Genomic DNA, 21,810 nt, shown 5'->3' on the forward strand with positions numbered 1-21,810 from the left:
ACATCCTTTGATCTGCAGTTAAAGCGAAGGCAGCAAAGGATTCTAAGAGCTCGACAATTTTAGTACCAAGAAAGTAATTGGCGCGCTAGAATGGAAATGAGTAGCGTATAGAGAAGTGTGTAACTAGAGAAATAAAATTCTACACTGTAAGATGGAAGAATATATTAGCAATACAGAGAATAGTGAGGATAAAGTAAAGGTCCAGGCACATTTCCTGTAGACCTACAATTCATATGAGTGTGTTGTAATAGTGGGAGATCAAGTACAAAGAAGTTCGTGTTCTTTACTGTTGCGTAACCTGATATCGAAGAAAGTAGAGGAACTGGAAGAAAATTCCAGAAGAGAAATAAAAGGACGTGAGGAACAGCGACGGGGGCAGATATCGAGTTTCACATGTCACGCAGCTGGTGTGGTCGAAACCAAGAAAGACTAGGAAAATCTGTTGACTGGAATTGTCGCTAAACTTCGCACCGAAAGTGAGTTTATGATAACCGAAGCTAAATCTCAAGTGAACAGCAGCAGATTAACGACTAGATTAACTTTTTAATAAAGAAAATAAATTCCCGAAATGACTCCTGGGTGTTGCGGATTTTTCATACAAAAGCGAGCTGGATCGCTTCATATATTTTAAGTTATTCCTGCCATCATCGGACAAAACTGAAAATTTTTCATCCCTTCTCAAGCAACTTATCTGGTATTTATCAACACTTAGGCAAGATGACATTCAGTAAAGCACGTGAATATTTTTAACAGTCGCACCAAACCGCGATGCAGCCACTTTGTAGCACATTGTGTTTATTTACCTGTCTACTGTGACAAGACCTATCAAATGCAATTGCCACTGAACTGTTTTTTGCGAGTTCTAAGGTTTGTCCTCATGGCAGTAGCCGTAACAATAACGCCGTAATAAAGGGAAAAGCATATTGAGCGATCTAAAGAGCATTATACTTTTAAAAAACGTTAAACGGCAGAACTGAACAACACTTGGAAGAATAGTGCATGGAACTATGCTTTTTTAGAAGCAAAAGTACATAATCAGGAATGGAGTTATGACAAGCAGGAATGTAAGACTGTATAGTGATGATTTGCAGGGGTTGGAGAAAGTCAAACTATTGAATTGCGGTACAACAAAGTGGTACTGGAAATAAAGTGGATACATCAGGAAGTAAAGCGGTATGCTAGAGCGAATGGGAGAGAGCAAAAGTATGTGTAAAAGACTTACAAGCGCTGATAATACATCGCGGAATAGTATTGAAAATGTTATATAGGAAACACTTCCCTGATCGCAAAATATTATTTCATAATTTTGCTTGCACTTGGTTCTTCAGGCTTGATATATATTTCAAATGCAAACATTGTACAATTTTGAGTTCTGTTTGCTACTGGCGAATTTAGACTTTAGTCGTTATCAAGTAACGTTAATATCACCTTTATGTAACATGCCGGAAGACATTTAGCACGTAAAGCAATCCACCACCGCACGTGCCTGTCCAGTTACAATCACTAACTTGATATGTGTCAAATAGAGACAGAATGTCTGCAGTGCACGTCGGAGAACCATGTATAGTGTAACTTAAGTAAATATGTCTGCATGTGTACATACCAAGAGAGCAACTTTGTTCTTGCTACATGACATAATGTGGACTTTGAGTGATTTGTTGTTCAATACACACATAAGTTATGGTGAACGTCATTCTCCGGTATGCGTTGTAAGCATTCGGTCTGTGTTTCACACATACGATGTTAGTGTTTATGCGTGGCTCCACATGTGGCCTGGAGGGTTGATTTGCACATTAACTATATTGTGATATGTTGCGTAGAGGTTATCTGAATGTTGTTTAATAATGAAAAAAGAAATGGCCCAATAGTAAATAAATTTGAAAACTGTAAAGACTGTAACGAGAAATGTTTTCTTTTGAAAAACACTATTTATTTTTTACGAAGCGACTTTCGGTTTCTTACACCGATCACCTGTCGTTTAACAGTTTTCTAAAAAGTCGACAGCAAAAGCTTAGAAAAAAAAGTAAATGGTTAACATTTTTGTAAATACATGTGGAACAATCGGGTCTACTGCCGGATGTTTGTGTCGCGCTGGCACAATGTTTGGGCCACCTGGGCATAAATACTGGACACGATCCCCCAGTCTCAGGTAGCACCTGAAGAAGGCAACGACTTACGTGGCCGAAATATTGTGCCAGAGCGACACAAACGTCCGGCAGTAGACCCGATTATTCCACATGTCAAGATCTCGCCGGGAAAGCCTGAAGGGTTATTTTTGTCAGTGTCTGTCAAGCACCGGCGCAAAATTCAGCTAACGTAGCACCGAGGAACGGTCGAATTAGCACTGGAGAGATCTGCAGGCGAGAAGACGACGGACTTACCGCCAGAGTGGTGACTACAGGGAGGAGGGAGGGCGCTGACTTGTTGAGCGGCGATCGCAGCCAGGTGCGAGGCGCCGCGCGGTTGTTGACAAACAGGGCAGCGCGTGCGGGCGGCGGCGCGCCTACCTGGGTGAGGCGCGCTGCCGTTGCAGGCGTGCAGGGGCTGCGGAGCGCCGGCCGGCGGCTGCTGCGGGGGCGGCGGCTGCGGCGGCGGCTGCTGCGACGCCGGGGGCGGCTGCGGGGGCGGCGCCGGCGCCGGCTGCTGCTGCGAGACCATCTTGGCGGCCGGGGCGTCCGGCTGGCGGCCGTACAGCTCGATCATGTCGGCTCGCACTGGCGGCGCTCTGGCGCCGGGACGCCGGGCGCCGCGCGCCGCCGGCCGCCGCCTCCGCCGCGGCAAGTAGTGCGCCGCGGCCGGCCCCCACCGCGGCGCCCGCGGCGCGCTGCCATTGGCGGGCTGCGGCGCGGCCCCCACCACGCGCCGCCGCCACGCCTCCCCGCCGTGTTTGCCGAGTACACACGGGCCGGCCCGCACGTGCCCACGGACGAGTGCGGCGCGGTCACCGACCGACCGACCGCCCGCTGCGACTGCGACCGGAGCTGCCTCCTCCTCCTCCTCCTCCTCCTCCTCCTCCTCCTCCCTCGCCGCCTTCTCGCTCCCCTTCCCCCTCCCCTAGTTACCGCTTCGTTCTCCCGCGCGAGTGGAGCTCGCGAGCCGCTCACGTCGTTTAATACGGTATCGTCAGCGCCGAAAGGAAAACGGCTAACATGTCGTACACCAGTCTGGGCTATTAGAAAGAGATACAGGCGACTCTTGCTAGTTCGAACCTCTATATATACAATTTGTCGATGAAGAAGTTGTCTTGGCCCGTCAAAAACTTCGCTAAATCGAAGAAATTGTATGTATCTTGGTACACTTGACAAATCTAAGCGGATGTCATGACACACCACCGGGAAGCAATATTATTAAAAAATGGTTCAAATGGCTCTGAGCACTATGGGACTTAACTTCTGAGGTCATCAGTCGCCTAGAACTTAGAACTACTTAAAGCTAACTATCGGAAGAACATCACACACATCCATGCCCGAGGCAGGATTCGAACCTGCGACCGTAGTGGTCACGCGGTTCCAGATTGAAGCGCCTAGAACCGCACGGCCACACCGGCCGGCACAAGCAATATTATAATTCCAAATTAGCCGCTATTGAAGAATCTGTAACTGGAGTCGTTTCCTCATCTGATTTCGTACTTGTTCGACTGTTCGCGACACATTGTTAACCCAAGTGTGGCGTCACCACACTTGCTAGGTAGTAGCATTTAAATCGGCCGCGATCCGTTAGTATACGTCGGACCCGCGTGTCGCCACTATCAGTGATTGCAGACCGAGCGCCGCCACACGGCAGGTCTAGTCTAAAGACTGGCACTCGCTCCAGTCGTACACCCGACTTTGCTAGCGATGGTTGGTTGGTTGGTTGTTTCGGGGAAGGAGATCAGACAGCGAGGTCATCGGTCTCATCGGATAGGGGAAGGACGGGGAAGGAAGTCGGCCGTGCCCTTTGAAAGGAACCATCCCGGCATTTGCCTGCAGCGATTTAGGGAAATCACGAAAAATCTAAATCAGGATGCCCGGTCGCGGGATTGAACCGTCGTCCTCCCGAATGTGAGTCCAGTGTCTAACCATGGCGCCACCTCGCTCGCTACGCTAGCGATGGTTCACTATCTACATACGCTCTCATTTGCAGAAAAGACAGTTTAGCATAGCCTTCAGCTACGTCATTTGCTACGACCTAGCAAGGCGCCATATTCAGTTACTATTCTGAACAGATAATATTGTGAATCATCTACCGTCAAGACCGACGTTCATCATAAATGGATTAAAGTTAAGTATCAACTAGCTACGTCCGCTTTCTGAATTCTAATTCCTTGTCATGTTCCAGACCTCACCTCAGTATAGTCCTTCCCTCCTCACGCCAGCCTGCTTGAGTTAAAGGCGTGCATTTCGGCCTCCAATAGTAACACGGCGTTGGCTCTTCAGCCAACACAACGCCAAGAAAGCATAATATACTACAGTATACAAATCAGGCGTAAAAATGGTTTCACTCTCACAGAAGGAAGTAATTTCACGATTTCTATGGCTGGGAAAAAGATTACTCGAGTTTGAACTGGTTCTAGATTTCCCAGTACATTTCTGCACTGGATGTCATACAGTATCAGACCTGCTCGAATTATGGCGAGGCGTTTGGCTCGCACGGCGGGTGTGCAAAGAATGTGCGAGAAACTACGAATTAGCCGCAACAACAAGCTGTGGCTCCGTCTAAAATTTGACAACTTCGGGAGAGACAGGAGCAAATAACTTTAAATCACACCACAGCACAGAATCCTGTTGTACTGGAGTAAATTTAACAAGAATTCCATAGAGTTTATTCTTATTTCTAGGTAAAGGTAAGAAGTAAGGCGACAACGTTCCCGTCAAAAATATTACTTGAGAGAACCCAGTACTGATTACGTATTTGTTTATATGTTCAGATGTGGTAACAAAACTAACGTGGTTCCATTTAAAAAAAACGTAGGTTTGTGTTAAAAAACATACTTCCGTGCATTTTTGTATGGTTTGTATTAAACAATTACACTAGCCCCTTTCCTCACGTTCGGTCTGTGGAATCGATTCGTCAGTATTTGATGTGGTTTACGAAATACATCCAGCGGTAACGTTAGGTGACTCACCCTGTATACTGATAAAAGCTTCTCGGGCTTCCAGCTCAAATACTCTTTTTCTGAGGTCCCTTGAACTTGAAATTATCGAGAGTCTGTTGTATTTACTAGCGGCTGTGGAGGATCTGTGCACATTTTTACCAACTCTACATGGGAGCTGCAGACCCCGTCTAGATCACACGAGAAAGACAAAGGAGGGCACTTCCCGAACGCTGCTGCGTCGACTTCTTGGCACGCCCGATGATTACTTTATAAGGTTATATGTAAATTAAATATGGGGAGGGGAAGAAAGGACAGGGAGGAAATGGGATGACTGATGTCAGCTGCAGTGGGACATTACGCGGAATCAGCGGTGACGAGTGATAACTTGTACCTCACCGGGGTTCGAACCCGGGATCTCCTGCTTACTAGTCAGGTGCGGTAAGAAAGAACAGACACCTTGCTTTCATATAATTTGATAGGCGCAGCTGAGCAGTGGATCCACCATCTTCAGTGCGGATGCAAAATACGTCCGACCTCCTGTGGGTATCTCAGAGGGCGGAGGAAATGGACAGGTGGTGCTCGATGGGAATGTGGGTCGGCCGTGAGTCTCGCGCAGTTGCGATAACGCTGTGTCCCGGATGGCGCAGTGGTTACCGCACCTGCCTACTGAGCAGGAGTTCCCGGGTTCGAATCCCGGTCCGGTACACATCGTCACTCGTCGCCGCTGATTCCGCGTAATGTCCCACCGCAGCTGACAGCAGTCACCCCGTCTCCTTGCTTTCGTTTCTTCCCCTCTCAACCTCCAATTTACATATAATGCATGACAGCTGCGGATTATGGGTGGTGTCTGTTCTTTCGGACATGTCCGAAAGAACAGACACCTCGCATCCATATAACCATATATTATGTAACAGGTCATGCGCGCTACGTGGTCGCTTACCCGTTGTATTTGCCTGCCGACACTGATAGTTTCGATCAAACGCATTTTCGTGTCCGTTCCACTGGAGCAGCATTTTCGTTTAGTGACTTGTTATGAGCTTCCTTTGCAGCATATTCAGGCAGGGAATTATTAATAATGGAAAGGAAGAATAAGTTGTATAATAAATCAGCAAAAACAATCAGGCATAAGTCGTATTGCTCGATTTTCGAATAAAAAATGGTTCAAATGGCTCTGAGCACTATGGGACTTAAAATCTGAGGTCATCAGTCCCCTAGAACTTAGAACTACTTAATCCTAACTAACCTAAGGACATCACACACATCCATGCCCGAGGCAGGATTCGAACCTGCGACCGTAGCGGTCGTGCGGTTCCGGACTGAAGCGCCTAGAACCGCTCGGCCACAACGGCCGGCTGATTTTCGAATAACTTTTGACATGGTTCTACACATATGCCTATTATCTAAGGTACGATCGTATCCCAAGTTTGCGAATGGCATTTCTTTGTAGAAAGGACGCGCCGTGTTATCTTGCTTGGAGAGTCATCGACGTATCTAAAAGTTGCTTCGGGTGTGCCCCAGCGAAGAAGTGTTTTGCGAACCTAGCTCTTCACAGTGTGTGTTATGACCTGGCAGACAATATTGATAGTAACCTCGCACCTATCGCACACAATGCATTTCTCTATGAGATGCGCAAATATCGTCGGACTTCGACAAGATTTTAAAGTGGCGAAAAGATTAGCCTTTAAATGTTCAGAGATGTAAAATTTTGCACTTCACAAAACGAATAAACGTTGTATCTTAAGACCAAGTTATCAATGAGTCACTCATGCAAATACCTGGGTGTAACACTTCGTAGGGTTACGAAACAGAACGACCACGTAAAATCAGTAGTGGATAAAGCAGGGAGCAGACTTAGATTTATTGGCAGAATACTGGGGAAATGCAATTAGTCTATAAATAAGATCGCTTAAAATACACTCCTGGAAATTGAAATAAGAACATCGCGAATTCATTGTCCCAGGAAGGGGAAACTTTATTGACACATTCCTGGGGTCAGATACATCACATGATCACACTGACAGAACCACAGGCACATAGACACAGGCAACAGAGCATGCACAATGTCGGCACTAGTACAGTGTATATCCACCTTTCGCAGCAATGCAGGCTGCTATTCTCCCATGGAGACGATCGTAGAGATGCTGGATGTAGTCCTGTGGAACGGCTTGCCTTGCCATTTCCACCTGGCGCCTCAGTTGGACCAGCGTTCGTGCTGGACGTGCAGACCGCGTGAGACGACGCTTCATCCAGTCCCAAACATGCTCAATGGGGGACAGATCCGGAGATCCTGCTGGCCAGGGTAGTTGACTTACACCTTCTAGAGCACGTTGGGTGGCACGGGATACATGCGGACGTGCATTGTCCTGTTGGAACAGCAAGTTCCCTTGCCGGTGTAGGTATGGTAGAACGATGGGTTCGATGACGGTTTGGATGTACCGTGCACTATTCAGTATCCCCTCGACGATCACCAGTGGTGTACGGCCAGTGTAGGAGATCGCTCCCCACACCATGATGCCGGGTGTTGGCCCTGTGTGCCTCGGTCGTATGCAGTCCTGATTGTGGCGCTCACCTGCACGGCGCCAAACACGCATACGACCATCATTGGCACCAAGGCAGAAGCGACTCTCATCGCTGAAGACGACACGTCTCCATTCGTCCCTCCATTCACGCCTGTCGCGACACCATGGAGGCGGGCTGCACGATGTTGGGGCGTGAGCGGAAGACGGCCTAACGGTGTGCGGGACCGTAGCCCAGCTTCATGGAGACGGTTGCGAATGGTCCTCGCCGATACCCCAGGAGCAACAGTGTCCCTAATTTGCTGGGAAGTGGCGGTGCGGTCCCCTACGGCACTGCGTAGGATCCTACGGTCTTGGCGTGCATCCGTGCGTCGCTGCGGTCCGGTCCCAGGTCGACGGGCACGTGCACCTTCCGCCGACCACTGGCGACAACATCGATGTACTGTGGAGACCTCACTCGGCGGTACGTCCACCCGGCCTCCCGCATGCCCACTATACGCCCTCGCTCAAAGTCCGTCAACTGCACATACGGTTCACGTCCACGCTGTCGCGGCATGCTACCAGTGTTAAAGACGGCGATGGAGCTCCGTATGCCACGGCAAACTGGCTGACACTGACGGCGGCGGTGCACAAATGCTGCGCAGCTAGCGCCATTCGACGGCCAACACCGCGGTTCCTGGTGTGTCCGCGGTGCCGTGCGTGTGATCATTGCTTGTACAGCCCTCTCGCAGTGTCCGGAGCAAGTATGGTGGGTCTGACACACTGGTGTCAATGTGTTCTTTTTTCCATTTCCAGGAGTGTACATTCGTACTGCTCATAAGTAAGTTGCCAATACCGTGTTTTGTGCAATAATACTAAACAAATGAAAATACAACTTAGTTATCAGCACAGGAATAAATATAGAGCTCAAGAAATTAACGAAAGATGCCGAAAGCGTGTTCCATGCTGCTCTAAGCAGAAGTTCCCTCTTTTCAACTCTGGTTTACAAATTTTGTCGCAAATCTTCCGCTACTGTAGGTTTTCAAACTTTGACTGGATTCACTCCTTCAAATGCTCGACATCATGAATCATGACGCAATAAATCACATTTTTTAGCATACCGCAGACTCAAAAACCCATGGGTGTGATATCTGGGGATCGTGGAGGCCATTCACTAGTACCTCATTTGTTAATCCATTCATCAAAGTTCTTATTTAGGATGTCTCTTGCTGTAATTCTATAATGTAGGGGTGCTCCATCCTCTTGGCATATCAGATTTTCCTTAAGTAGATGTAAATGTTCAGAAAGTGGAATAATTTCCAGTTGTAACAACACTTCTTGAAGCATAGCGAAATAATTTGCAGAAATGACAGTACCATAAAAAAGGCTTGATTATCCCATAGCTGAAAATCCTTGCCCATAGCCGGCCGGAGTGGCCGAGCGGCTGTAGGCGCTACAGTCTGGAACCGCGCGGCCGCTACAGTCGCAGGTTCGAATCCTGCCTCGGGCATGCATGTGTGTGATGTCCTTAGGTTAGTTAGGTTTAAGTAGTTCTAAGTTCTAGGGGACTGATGACCTCAGAAGTTAAGTCCCATAGTGCTCAGAGCCATTTGAACCATTTGAACCCTGCCCACACACTCACGCAAGACGAGTTTAGCTCTGTTTCCATCGCCACAAGGAGATTCCTAGAACCCCCGTAGACACAGTTCTGTCTGTTGACTCAGCCGTTGAAGTTAAAAGACACTTCCTTGCTCTTAAGAATGCTTTTGGAAAACTTGGAATCGGCTACTGGTCGGATTGTGTACAACTTGCAGAATTCCATTCGCCTCTCTCGATCGTATTCATTTACGCATCGTAGTAAAGCAGGCCTCTAAGGTCTCAATTTAAACTTTTTCTGAATCCTTCGTAGCCTTTTCCTCGCTATTCCACTCACCTTGGTCGCTTTTCTTTGAGACTTCGTCGGTGAATGCATAACACATTGCGCGACAACATTAAGATTCTTTTCTGTAATAGCAGACTTTGGGCTATCTGAACGAGGATGATCCGGTACCGACTTAGTCTCTTCAAATCCTAAATTTAATCTTCGAAAACCTTGGCGAGGTGGAGGTTTGAAATTTGTAAAACGTTTCACAGACCAATCACAAACATCACTGTAATTGTAGCAAGAACAGGTTTCTTTTGACATCTCTGCCTTCCAGGAAGGCGTGGGAGACAGATAGAATACGCTACTACAAACATCAAATTTGAAATAGTTGCAATTTAAAAATAAGAAATAAAATACGTACTATCAACGAACATCCAGTTTAGCAATTAAATATGTCATTTGGTTTCCTCCCTAGAAACCAACAGGCACTAGAATTTAGAAATATCAGGCATCAATTGCAAAGATATTAAAATAGATGTCACAAAGTCACAGTTCAACGCCTGCGTCATACTATTTGGTACCCAACAGCTTTCTTTCGAACAGTCTCAACGTATCTTGACAAGCCTGGAACGTGTTTTATTTTATTTCTTACTTGAGCATAGCTGCTCTAAATTCTGGCCATTGTTTTCTCACAATGTAATTTTATGGTTTCTGAAAATTTCTTTCTGATGAAGACACCCTTACTAGGTTTAGAAACCGAGGTCAATGTACCAAATAGTTATTTGCAACCGGCTGTTTGTATAATTCCTATGTTTGAAAACTGTACACGGTCGCTGAGAAACAGCCGTGTTCAAAACTGTATTATGACAACTCAATTTTGTACATTTTTCCCGAAGCCTGTTACAAACGGCTACTAATGTCGAAAAACAATCATTATAAATACACATTCGACAGGTCATATTTTCAGCTCCTGCGCAGTTAGGGAAACTAGCAGGAAAAAAGGTTACAAATGACAGGCCGACAATAGTGATCCGGTCCGAAATGCGTTCGTCACCAACACAGCGACCTGAGCCAACGTTTCTAATTACACCCTAACCGCTGTCCGGCCGAATAACAAACACATCGATTAGCCCCTAACAGCCCAAGCCCAGTCATGTACTAGGAGCACACAGAATCACAATTTCCTTAATTAGACCTCTCCACAATAGCAGTATGTATCTGTGTACGTATGTATTGAACTGGGGATCTAAAAGGACGGAGAGGCGTCGTCCTCGGCGTAGCCCTCAGTGGTTCACAACCCCACAACAGGCTACAGCAGTCCACTCACCCCACCGCCGCCCCACCGAACCTAGGGTTATTGTGCGCTTCGGTCCCCAGTGGACACCCCCTCCCCTGGGAACGTCTCATTGCAGACGAGTGTAACCCCAATTTTTGTGTGGTAAAGTAATTATGGTACGTGGAGACACTGTTTGCGCAGCAATCGCTGATATACTGTAACTGAGGCGGAATGAGGGGAACCAGCCAGCATTCGCCGAGGCAGATGGAAAACCGCCTTAAAAACCATCCACAGGTGGCCGGCACACCGGACCTCGACATTAATCCGCTGGGCGGATATGTGCCGGGGACCGGCCCACCTACCCGCTCTGGAAGCAGTGCGTTAGACCGCACGGCTAACCGGGCAGGCTACAATAGCAGTAACCTAGTTAACGTGTATAACCTGAACCAACCACCAACGACGCACAGACATGTACAAGCATAACTTCTTATATACCATACGCAGAGGGATAAAGAACTATAAGTAATCAGTAACAAAAAGACCACGGCAGCTCAGTAACTTAACTAGAAAGCTTGTAAGTAGGCTGTTTATGTTTTCTTATTGGCATCGTTACATAGCGCTCTGTATGAAAATCACTGGCTGTGCTTTGTGCAGTCTGTGGATAGTTTTGCATTGTTGTCTGCCATTGTAGCGTTGGGCAGCGGCAGCTGGATGTGAACAGCGCGTAGCGTTACGCAGTTGGAGGTGAGCCGCCAGCAGTGGTGGATGTGGGGAGAGAGATGGCGGTGTTTTGTAATTTGAAATTGAACTGCTATATATATTATGATTATTAAGGTAAATACAGTGTTTGTTCTCTATTAAAATCTTTCATTTGCTAACTATCCCTATCAGTAGTTAGTGACTTCCGTAGTTTGAATCTTTTATTTAGCTGGCAGTAGTGGAGCTCGCTGTATTGCAGTAGTTCGAGTAATGAAGATTTTTGTGAGGTAAGTTATTTGTGAAAGATATAGTTTAATGTTACTCAGGGCCATTCTTTTGCAGGAATCTTTGATAGTCAGATTGCGTTGCGCCAAAAATATTGTGTGTCACTTTAGTGAATGTCTGAGTACGTTCAGTTTTGCTCAGCTGTTTGAAAAGCAAATAGTGTAAGAGGTTTATCAGCACAGTAGTGTAAAATTGTTCAAAGGGGACGTTTCAAGCTCAATTAGAATAACAAGCTAAGCAGTAAAAACATATATGTGGACAATTTCTGTCCATCAAGTCACTGCTTCAGCATAACTGACAAGTATCGTAAAGACTTTACTTTTATTTTCAAAGCAGTGCAAGGTTCCTTTTTCCATGCGCGTAGAAACAGAGGTGCCGCACAACACCAGCTGCGAGAAAGCCCTAAAACTTAAGAATACTTGTACTACCGCAACATACTGACTACCAGACCAATTGTGTGACTGGATTGAAGAGTTCATAGATAACAGAACGCAGCATGTCATTCCTAATGGAGAGAAGTCATCCGAAGTAAGAGTGATTTCAGGTGTGCCGCAGGGGAGTGTCATAGGACCGTTGCTATTCACAATACACATAAATGACCCTGTGGATAACATCGGATATTCACTGAGGCTTTTTGCAGATGATGCTGTGGTGTATCGAGAGGTTGTAACAATGGAAAATTGTACTGAAATGCAGGAGGATCTGCAGCGAATTGACGCATGGTGCAGGGAATGGCAATTGAATCTCAATGTAGACAAGTGTAACGTGCTGCGAATATACAGAAAGATAGATCCCTTATCATTTAGCTACAAAATAGCAGGTCAGCAACTGGAAGCAGTTAATACCATAAATTATCTGGGAGTACGTATTAGGAGTGATTTAAAGTGGAATGATCATATAAAGTTGATCGTCGGTAAAGCAAATGCCAGACTGAGATTCATTGGAAGAATCCTAAGGAAATGCAATCCGAAAACAAAGGAAGAAGGTTATAGTACGCTTGTTCGCCCACTGCTTGAATACTGCTCAGCAGTGTGGGATCCGTACCAGATAGGGTTGATAGAAGAGATAGAGAAGATTCAACGGAGAGCAGTGGGCTTCGTTACAGGATCATTTAGTAATCGCGAAAGCGTTACGGAGATGATAGATAAACTCCAGTGGAAGACTCTGCAGGAGAGACGCTCAGTAGCTCGGTACGGGCTTTTGTTAAAGTTTCGAGAACATACCTTCACCGAAGAGTCAAGCAGTATATTGCCCCCTCCTACGTATATCTCGCGAAGAGACCATGAGTATAAAATCAGAGAGATTAGAGCCCACACAGAAGCATTCAGACAATCCTTTCCACGAACAATACGAGACTGGAATAGAAGGGAGAACCGATAGAGGTACTCAAAGTACCCTCCGCCACACACCGTCAGGTGGCTTGCGGAGTATGGATGTAGATGTAGATGTAGATACAAGTTGGTCAATATAGCTCGAGTTCGCAAAACACTCAGCGCCTGTGACAAATGTTCAGTCACGGTTAGAAATTTAGTACCCAAGGCAGAGTGCTTACGGCAGCCACAATATTTCATCCCGAGCGAGCAGAGCTCTGTCTGCAACCAATGATACTCCTCACTCCAACTAACGCCGTCGTCACTCTGCCGCATCCTCTGTACCGGCCATTTGCCGTCGCATGTCCACAGCCCGCACCGCTGCAGTCTGTGTCTGCACACGTCCTCCGTTCGCCTCACGATAGTCTACCGACAGGGAGCGTTTATTCCTTCCTGGACGACGACCGGAATTTCAATCAGCTCCTCCCTGGCGAGCGGCGAACTCCCTCGCGTCATTCACCGCGGCGCCCTCTACGGCCGCCGGCAGACAACCGCTGCTCCGCGCTGGCAATCTTTTCTCAGCCGCCAGCAGCGGCGGCAAGTTCAAACACCTGCGCTCGGTGTGACGCCGTTACGTCACTGTAATTATGGTCATGTTTCCAACACGTTTCCAAAACAAATACACGTTCTGTATTTAACTTTTTATTCATTGTTTCTCACATAACAACAAACCTCAAACTGCTAGTGTCAACTCACTTATGGGTACAGCGTGCTAGTTAAGTTCACAACTGACTACCACTACGCTAGGTAAAATCAAGTCTAAGGATTGCTAATAATAGCTGACTTATGGCACACTCTGTATTGGTGTGTGTGGGACATGTATGAAATAGGACTAACAGGGGATACTGAAAGTAAACGGAGAAAGGCAACACGAATGGTTACAGATTTGTTGAGCCCATGGGAGGGTATGACTGAGATACTGAACGAAATGAGCTGGAAAAGGCTTGAGGACAGATGCAGACTGTTCCGCGAAAGCCTACTTAGAAAATCCCTAGAACCAACTGTAGGTGATGAACCTTAGAATTTGCCCTCATCTCGTGGTCGTGCGGTAGCGTTCTCGCTTCCCACGCCCGGGTTCCCGGGTTCGATTCCCGGCGGGGTCAGGGATTTTCTCTGCCTCGTGATGGCTGGGTGTTGTGTGCTGTCCTTAGGTTAGTTAGGTTTAAGTAGTTCTAAGTTCTAGGGGACTTATGACCACAGCAGTTGAGTTCCATAGTGCTCCGAGCCATTTGAACCTTAGAATTTACTATAACTCCCTACGTTTCGATCCCGCAGTGTCGCGAAGACAAGTTCGAATGATTACAATACCCAAAGACGCGTTTAAGCAGCCATTCTTCATGCACCCCGTGTGTGAATAGAATGGGAAAATCCCTAATAACTGGCACAATGCAACGTACCCTCTGCCTTGCACTTCGTTGTGGTTTTCAGAATATGAACGAGGACGTGGAGCTAGGGGATGCGGCCAGGGCAGCTGCATTTACCGCCGCTTTCGAGGGACGTAAAATTTTCTGACAGATGAAAAAAAAGGAGGGCAAAAGAAGAAAGACAATGACAGAGCGAAGTATGAGAGGAAAGAAAAAGAAGAAAAAATAGTGGAACAATTAGGGAGCGCATTAGAGGCCACTAAAAGAGGTATGGGATGGAGATGCATGAAAGGGAATCTTGAAGAAATTCGTACTGTATTGTGTTGAGCAAAAGTTTCACAAGATGTGCCTTTCCCTGATACAGAGTCGCTTATTTCGTATTTTCGTCCGCTAGATGCAACCAATTACTATATACGAAGACAGCAGAGACAACCAAGGTGTAAAATCTTTATTTTGCAACTGCAGTTTTATTTTGTACGGCTTTGCGTTGATTTTCAACGAAAAATGAAAAAGAATCGCATTGTTATTGTGAGTAATATGACTTTGGACCATATATTGTTTCATGTTTTAAATTGAATCACAGAATTTTTTTTTTGATATGTGCACTCTTTACTGCATAGTCGTATTGGTTTCAATAAACGAATAAAGAAGCTAAGCGAAGAGGCTTAGATAAAAAATGTTGGTGCCGAGTGCGGCGGGGTTTGGGGCAGGGGATGAAAAATCGAAGATTGTCCAGTGCCCGTTAACCTAGTTACACCAGTGGATAGATTCCCCTAGTACTGGACCAGCTAGGTCTAACAATAGTGTGGTAGTAGGAAGAGGGACCTCTCCCAGTATTAAATCAATGAAGACTTTTTAATTGACGTTTGAGAGAAATACAATGATTTAACATACGTTAACGTTTACAGAGAAGTCTTTCATAAAAATATCCGAAACATGGATGCCAATGCGAGGACTATAGCTAATGCCGCCACGGAGTTTCTGCAAAATGGTTCAAATGGCTCTGAGCACTATGGGGCTTAACTTCTGAGGTCATCAGTCCCCTAGAACTTAGAACTACTTAAACCTAACTAACCTAAGGACATCACACACATCCATGCCCGAGGCAGGATTCGAACCTGCGACCGTCGCAGTCACGCGGTTCCAGACTGTAGTGCCTAGAACCGCTCGGTCACACAGGCCGGCAGTTTCTGCATCTCAGCAATGAAAGTATATCACGAGGGAACTCGGACAGATGACTCGATCCACACATTTAGCATACCCTGGTAGTTTTAAAGAAATGGCGCGATGGAAAGATCTGTAAGACCTATGAAACACTAGTAATCATTTTGAGAGTTCTCGAAATCAGTTGTCACATTTTAAAGTTAAAAAGAACTTAGATGTGGTAGTATTCATGCAAATGAAAACTAATTCCTTGTCAGAAGCCCTTTTCTGATGGCCTGTATCGATTACGTCTGTCTGCGTTTCGTGAGACATCACGTCTGTTCTGTTTGATGATATGTTCTGCTTTGTAACCGATATTGTTATCTCCATGATCACATAACAAACCAGCCTAGAGGTATTCCTACTATTTATTTTAGCTGTTGGAATAGACCAACCTTTGCAAGCCAAGATTAAAGCTTCGTGGTCGCTATAAGAAAGACGTAAAATAAGTGTGATTTATTGCTTCCTCCTCTCCTAAAGCCCCATTCCCCCAGTTCTGTTCTCTCCTACTACAAACTTTCTCGGTGGGAGAGTACGACAGATGCTTCAGTCTGCCTAATCAGCAGCTTCCTCAAACCCTCGTTGAATTTAATAATATCTTAATTCTATAAAGTTTATATGTTCATGAAACGACGAGAGCGTGTCCAGACTTACGTCCCATTTATCTTTTGAACATTTGATGTTTCTAACAAAGTCACAAAGTAAAACTGCAGTCTGTTCATCCGGAGTTTCATAGTAAACAAATACTCCAAACAGTGCCAATCGGCTTCACTTTCGAAAGCTACAGCCTGCGAAGCTTGCACATGTGCCAGTTAATGTCACAGGCGACAATTACGTTGCAAACGAACAAAACTTTCGTTGTTGAGCTGTAGAACTACATCAAAATTTATATACTCTTTAAGAGTTTCCCAATGTGACATAATTTACTGAAGTTCTAGGATATTTCGTCGAATGGTGACACTGAAGAACGAAAATTCCTATATATTTCAACGGAGCATCGGCTTGCCTATTGAGCTCTTTGATTTTCGCCCTGCAAGGATATTCCGGTGTCACGGCTTCTCCGTTAACGAGTTGTGATATCATGTATCGTAATCTCTGATACCATTAGCAATGAAAATCATTTGGTTCGAAACATATCGATACTTTTGCGAAACTACTTTTCCTCTGTTAAATTCTTACATGTACTTAGGTTACCACTTGACTAACAACGTTGTACTGAATCTATACGTCGATGGGTAGCTTCAGAAAAAATTGTCGCTGAAGTTCGCTGAAAAATCGGTATCCTCACAAACTTCGTGACTAAATTCGAGACGCTCCTGTTTTCGAATATTGTGGGGATATTTATGGTCGGTTAATTTATTGGTTTCAAGGACGGGAGCGCACGCTTAAGGACTATAAATGTAGAAACAAAACTTTCATATGTGTTTTTTTTAATAATTTGCTACGCTTTCACAATCTCTTTCGTATTATTATTGATGTTAGCGTAAAACAATGTTCTTAGTCAACTACAAGGTATTCGAATTGCAGTGGAAGTAACATTAGATGTTCTCAAATAGGAGTGAGTGTGTAGGGAAGCAGCCTACTCACGCTGTAGTAAATTCACATCAGTTTCCATTGTGTGCCAGCCAGTCTGCTGTAACTAGCTCTGACGTCATAAATGTTGCGCAATACCTTAAAAATCAAGCAAATGACCTAAAACTTTTCTAGCATGTCAGGAATAATACTAATAATAATATCAGTTCGATAACTTCAGCCATTTTTGAAATTTGGACGTTTTTCTGAAAAAATCATTGGCGCAACAGAAAAGAGCTAGAGACTTCAAAATTTATATTTAGATTCATCTTTCATAATGATTTAATAAAAACAGTACTTTGGATTTCACAGATTAAGACTTTAGTGGAAATTCATGATTTTCTGGTTTTCGTCTCAAAACTGAAGGAAGCAAGATAGATTAAGTAGGCTAATAAATAAGGCTAGGATGTTTAGATTTAAATAGGTTGGAGGTCCGCTATGACTGTGAAGATGTGAAAAGTTTCTTTTGAATACCTATAAAATTATAGCGATAGCGGATCTCAAAAGGGCCAGTTCAGAGCTCATCTGCTGCGTGCAGTGTAATTTAATTAATTCTCTCGCCCAAAATATTTAACTTAGCCACGCCAAAATTTTCTTATAAATACTTACCTGCGTGCTGAATGCACGTTTAAATTAAGAGCTTCATCGGCCATCAGCAAATGAAGCTATAAATTATTATGTAACTTGAAGTGGTGCGTAACTAGCCCAGCGGCTAGTTGGGAGAGCCGATTTGAGCAGGCGTTCCCTTAGCCGTCCGCACCGCGGCTATATATATAAGAGCGCTGCGCGAGGAAGGAAGGCCCCAGTTCTCTCCAGACGCTGAATAGCACGTCAGCTGTGTCGGGAGTCGCGTCGCTTCGGTAGCACTGCTACAAACAGCCTCGGGCGCCGTATTAAGTTACTAGAGATACGCGGAACCATGAAATCATTTCAAGTGAAGGGTTAATTCTGGGATGATTTTCATTATCTAGCTTCAGTTTGCGTATTGTCGTATTTTCACGTGCCGTCGCGGGACAGACGTTCTACCAATTATTTAGCGTGGCGTTTGATGAAATATTCTCATCAAATTTTGGCGAGCATTCTTTTTAATTTTAATTCGGACATTTATAGTTGCATCAGCGCATTAGACTCTGAACTGCTCTGTTAGTTAGGTTGTAGGGATACTTGTGTTTTTTATCAGTGAATTTCAGAATATACTCAACTATTTTGGAAAATCTTTTTTGATTAGAAATCCCGGACAATCTCCTAATTCCTCAGAGCTATAAGCTGCAGCTATAATGGTATTCTCAGATGAAGTGGGCACTAGGCTCTCTAATTACCGGCTTCATGTTTGGTTAAATCACTTTCTGGGAGCTAAAAAAGTAAATAGAGAGCCAGTGTTGAGAACGGCGAAAGACAGTATTAACAACATTCTAAAAGCCTGAAACTGATTCAACATTCAAACATTTATAAAGCAATTATTTTTATTTTCACGAGTTAACCGCCGCCCCACAAGTGGAGTGTTTCTGTTTGTAATGGAACGACGATATCATGAAGCTTCGTACATTTCCTCTTGCAGACAGTAGCGTAAACGATGGACAAGACACAGGACCTAAGGTACTTTGACTGCAGCTGTATCATTGGAAACAATCGTTTGTGGCATTCCATCTGGTAATTCTCGCAGCCACTGCAGTGTACACAGTGAGCTGTGTTAAAATGTACAGTAGTTGCGATTATAGCCAATGGTGTTGTATTCCTAGGCTGCCTGCAGCCTGCGACACGCCACCAACCATACAGGCGTGTACCGCGGGTTGCCACAACTCGTGTCCGCACGCTACACTGTCCTCCGAAGAGCGACGGAAACAGTCCGGCCGGCATCGACGCAAACACGCGGGCTAGTTTTCAGCCAAACTTCCAACAATCGCCACAACGCCGTGTGGCGCCAGCCTCGCCGATAGTGACCCACATAGCGCAGCGAGCAGCACTGCAATCGCGGGCAGTACTTCTCTTCTTCGAAATCACGTGCCCGGTGAAATCAGCGCCGGTGTTGTTCTAACGGCCAGATACCGGGTGGTTATACACTCCTGGAAATGGAAAAAAGAACACATTGACACCGGTGTGTCAGACCCACCATACTTGCTCCGGACACTGCGAGAGGGCTGTACAAGCAATGATCACACGCACGGCACAGCGGACACACCAGGAACCGCGGTGTTGGCCGTCGAATGGCGCTAGCTGCGCAGCATTTGTGCACCGCCGCCGTCAGTGTCAGCCAGTTTGCCGTGGCATACGGAGCTCCATCGCAGTCTTTAACACTGGTAGCATGCCGCGACAGCGTGGACGTGAACCGTATGTGCAGTTGACGGACTTTGAGCGAGGGCGTATAGTGGGCATGCGGGAGGCCGGGTGGACGTACCGCCGAATTGCTCAACACGTGGGGCGTGAGGTCTCCACAGTACATCGATGTTGTCGCCAGTGGTCGGCGGAAGGTGCACGTGCCCGTCGACCTGGGACCGGACCGCAGCGACGCACGGATGCACGCCAAGACCGTAGGATCCTACGCAGTGCCGTAGGGGACCGCACCGCCACTTCCCAGCAAATTAGGGACACTGTTGTTCCTGGGGTATCGGCGAGGACCATTCGCAACCGTCTCCATGAAGCTGGGCTACGGTCCCGCACACCGTTAGGCCGTCTTCCGCTCACGCCCCAACATCGTGCAGCCCGCCTCCAGTGGTGTCGCGACAGGCGTGAATGGAGGGTCGAATGGAGACGTGTCGTCTTCAGCGATGAGAGTCGCTTCTGCCTTGGTGCCAATGATGGTCGTATGCGTGTTTGGCGCCGTGCAGGTGAGCGCCACAATCAGGACTGCATACGACCGAGGCACACAGGGCCAACACCCGGCATCATGGTGTGGGGAGCGATCTCCTACACTGGCCGTACACCACTGGTGATCGTCGAGGGGACACTGAATAGTGCACGGTACATCGAAACCGTCATCGAACCCATCGTTCTACCATTCCTAGACCGGCAAGGGAACTTGCTGTTCCAACAGGACAATGCACGTCCGCATGTATCCCGTGCCACCCAACGTGCTCTAGAAGGTGTAAGTCAACTACCCTGGCCAGCAAGATCTCCGGATCTGTCCCCCATTGAGCATGTTTGGGACTGGATGAAGCGTCGTCTCACGCGGTCTGCACGTCCAGCACGAACGCTGGTCCAACTGAGGCGCCAGGTGGAAATGGCATGGCAAGCCGTTCCACAGGACTACATCCAGCATCTCTACGATCGTGTCCATGGGAGAATAGCAGCCTGCATTGCTGCGAAAGGTGGATATACACTGTACTAGTGCCGACATTGTGCATGCTCTGTTGCCTGTGTCTATGTGCCTGTGGTTCTGTCAGTGTGATCATGTGATGTATCTGACCCCAGGAATGTGTCAATAAAGTTTCCCCTTCCTGGGACAATGAATTCACGGTGTTCTTATTTCAATTTCCAGGAGTGTAATTAAAGTGCAGTTACTCACTGAGGTCTAGTGCGGGTAGCGAAACTTGGCAGATTTGCTGATGCGTTAATGCGGGACCGATTTACGCTGAAGAAAAAAGTCCCAGTTGTGCCCACGGGGGTCGCTGTACACTGTTGATGTGACAGCACGACATCCAGGCTGTCATTTGACGAGTCATAAAATGAGTGAACGGTATAGCTATCGAGAAGAGAGACCGTGTGCTGTTAGTGGAACTGTTTTACGTGAACGGCAGGAACTACAGTGCTGCATTCGGAGAGTATCGCCAACCGTACGGTCTGAGGATAGGCCTAATGTCATTAAGTGGTTTAAAGAAGATGATAATGAAATTTGAAAACAGGGGTGAGCTTGGCGTGGCAACCGGAAGAGGAAAGCATCCTATCCCGGTCGATAGGATGTAGCTGACCACGCAGGACGTGGCCCGGTTCGTGCTAGTGCTCGTGAAGTGTCACGACAGTTGTGCATCCCCTGGTCAACAGTATGGAAAGTTCTGGGGTGTATTTCACACTAGTACCCGTACAAGATCGAAACAATACAGCAAATGAAACCTCAATATTTCCAGCACCGTTCTGAATTACCTCTTCGATTTATGGCAAGAATCGAAGTTGGTGACACTTGGCCGGGCAATATTCTGTGGAGAGACGAGGCAAACTTTATATTACACTGTGCAGTGAATACCCAGAACTACCGACTTTGAAGTATTGTTAAACCGCGCGTTGGAGATGAAGAGCCATTGCACTCGCCATATATGAATATGTGGTGTAGATTCACAAACACTATTATTCTGTGTCCGTTCTTCTTTGAAAACAATATATCAGGAGGACGTGCCAAGTGTACAGTGAGGTCTGTACGTTATCGCGACCACCTTGTACAGCATGTGATTCCTACTCTGAAAGAGCTCAACTGTGTGGAAAGCGCCGTTGCAAGATCGGTCAACACATCATGTTGCTAGCCCAATGAAAGATCTGATTTCTGCAACCTTCCACGAACGTGTTATATCCAGAGGTTTTCCAACAGCATGGTCTGCAAGTTCACCTCGTCTGAATCCATGTGACTTCTAGCTCCGTGGATATCTAAAACAATGCATTTACCAGGGACACGTTTAGTCT

General features: G+C 46.3%; 1 protein-coding gene and 1 non-coding gene across 2 annotated transcripts in view; one reads left to right on the forward strand and one right to left on the reverse strand.

Moving 5' to 3' along the window:
- LOC126188338 (LIM homeobox transcription factor 1-beta) overlaps window positions 1-2,703 on the reverse strand; it is a 154,126-nt gene extending 151,423 nt beyond the window's left edge. Inside the window, exon 1 of the mRNA XM_049929936.1 lies at window positions 2,382-2,703. Coding sequence (XP_049785893.1) covers window positions 2,382-2,703 — 322 coding nt within the window. The remainder of the gene's footprint in view (window positions 1-2,381) is intronic.
- A 3,002-nt stretch (window positions 2,704-5,705) lies between these two features.
- On the forward strand, window positions 5,706-5,780 carry Trnas-acu (transfer RNA serine (anticodon ACU)). Its single transcript has one exon. It is a non-coding gene; the product is annotated as a tRNA-Ser (tRNA).
- Window positions 5,781-21,810: the final 16,030 nt, after the last annotated feature.

Source organism: Schistocerca cancellata, chromosome 5, assembly GCF_023864275.1.
Source record: "Schistocerca cancellata isolate TAMUIC-IGC-003103 chromosome 5, iqSchCanc2.1, whole genome shotgun sequence".
NCBI classification, from domain to species: Eukaryota; Metazoa; Arthropoda; class Insecta; order Orthoptera; family Acrididae; genus Schistocerca; species Schistocerca cancellata.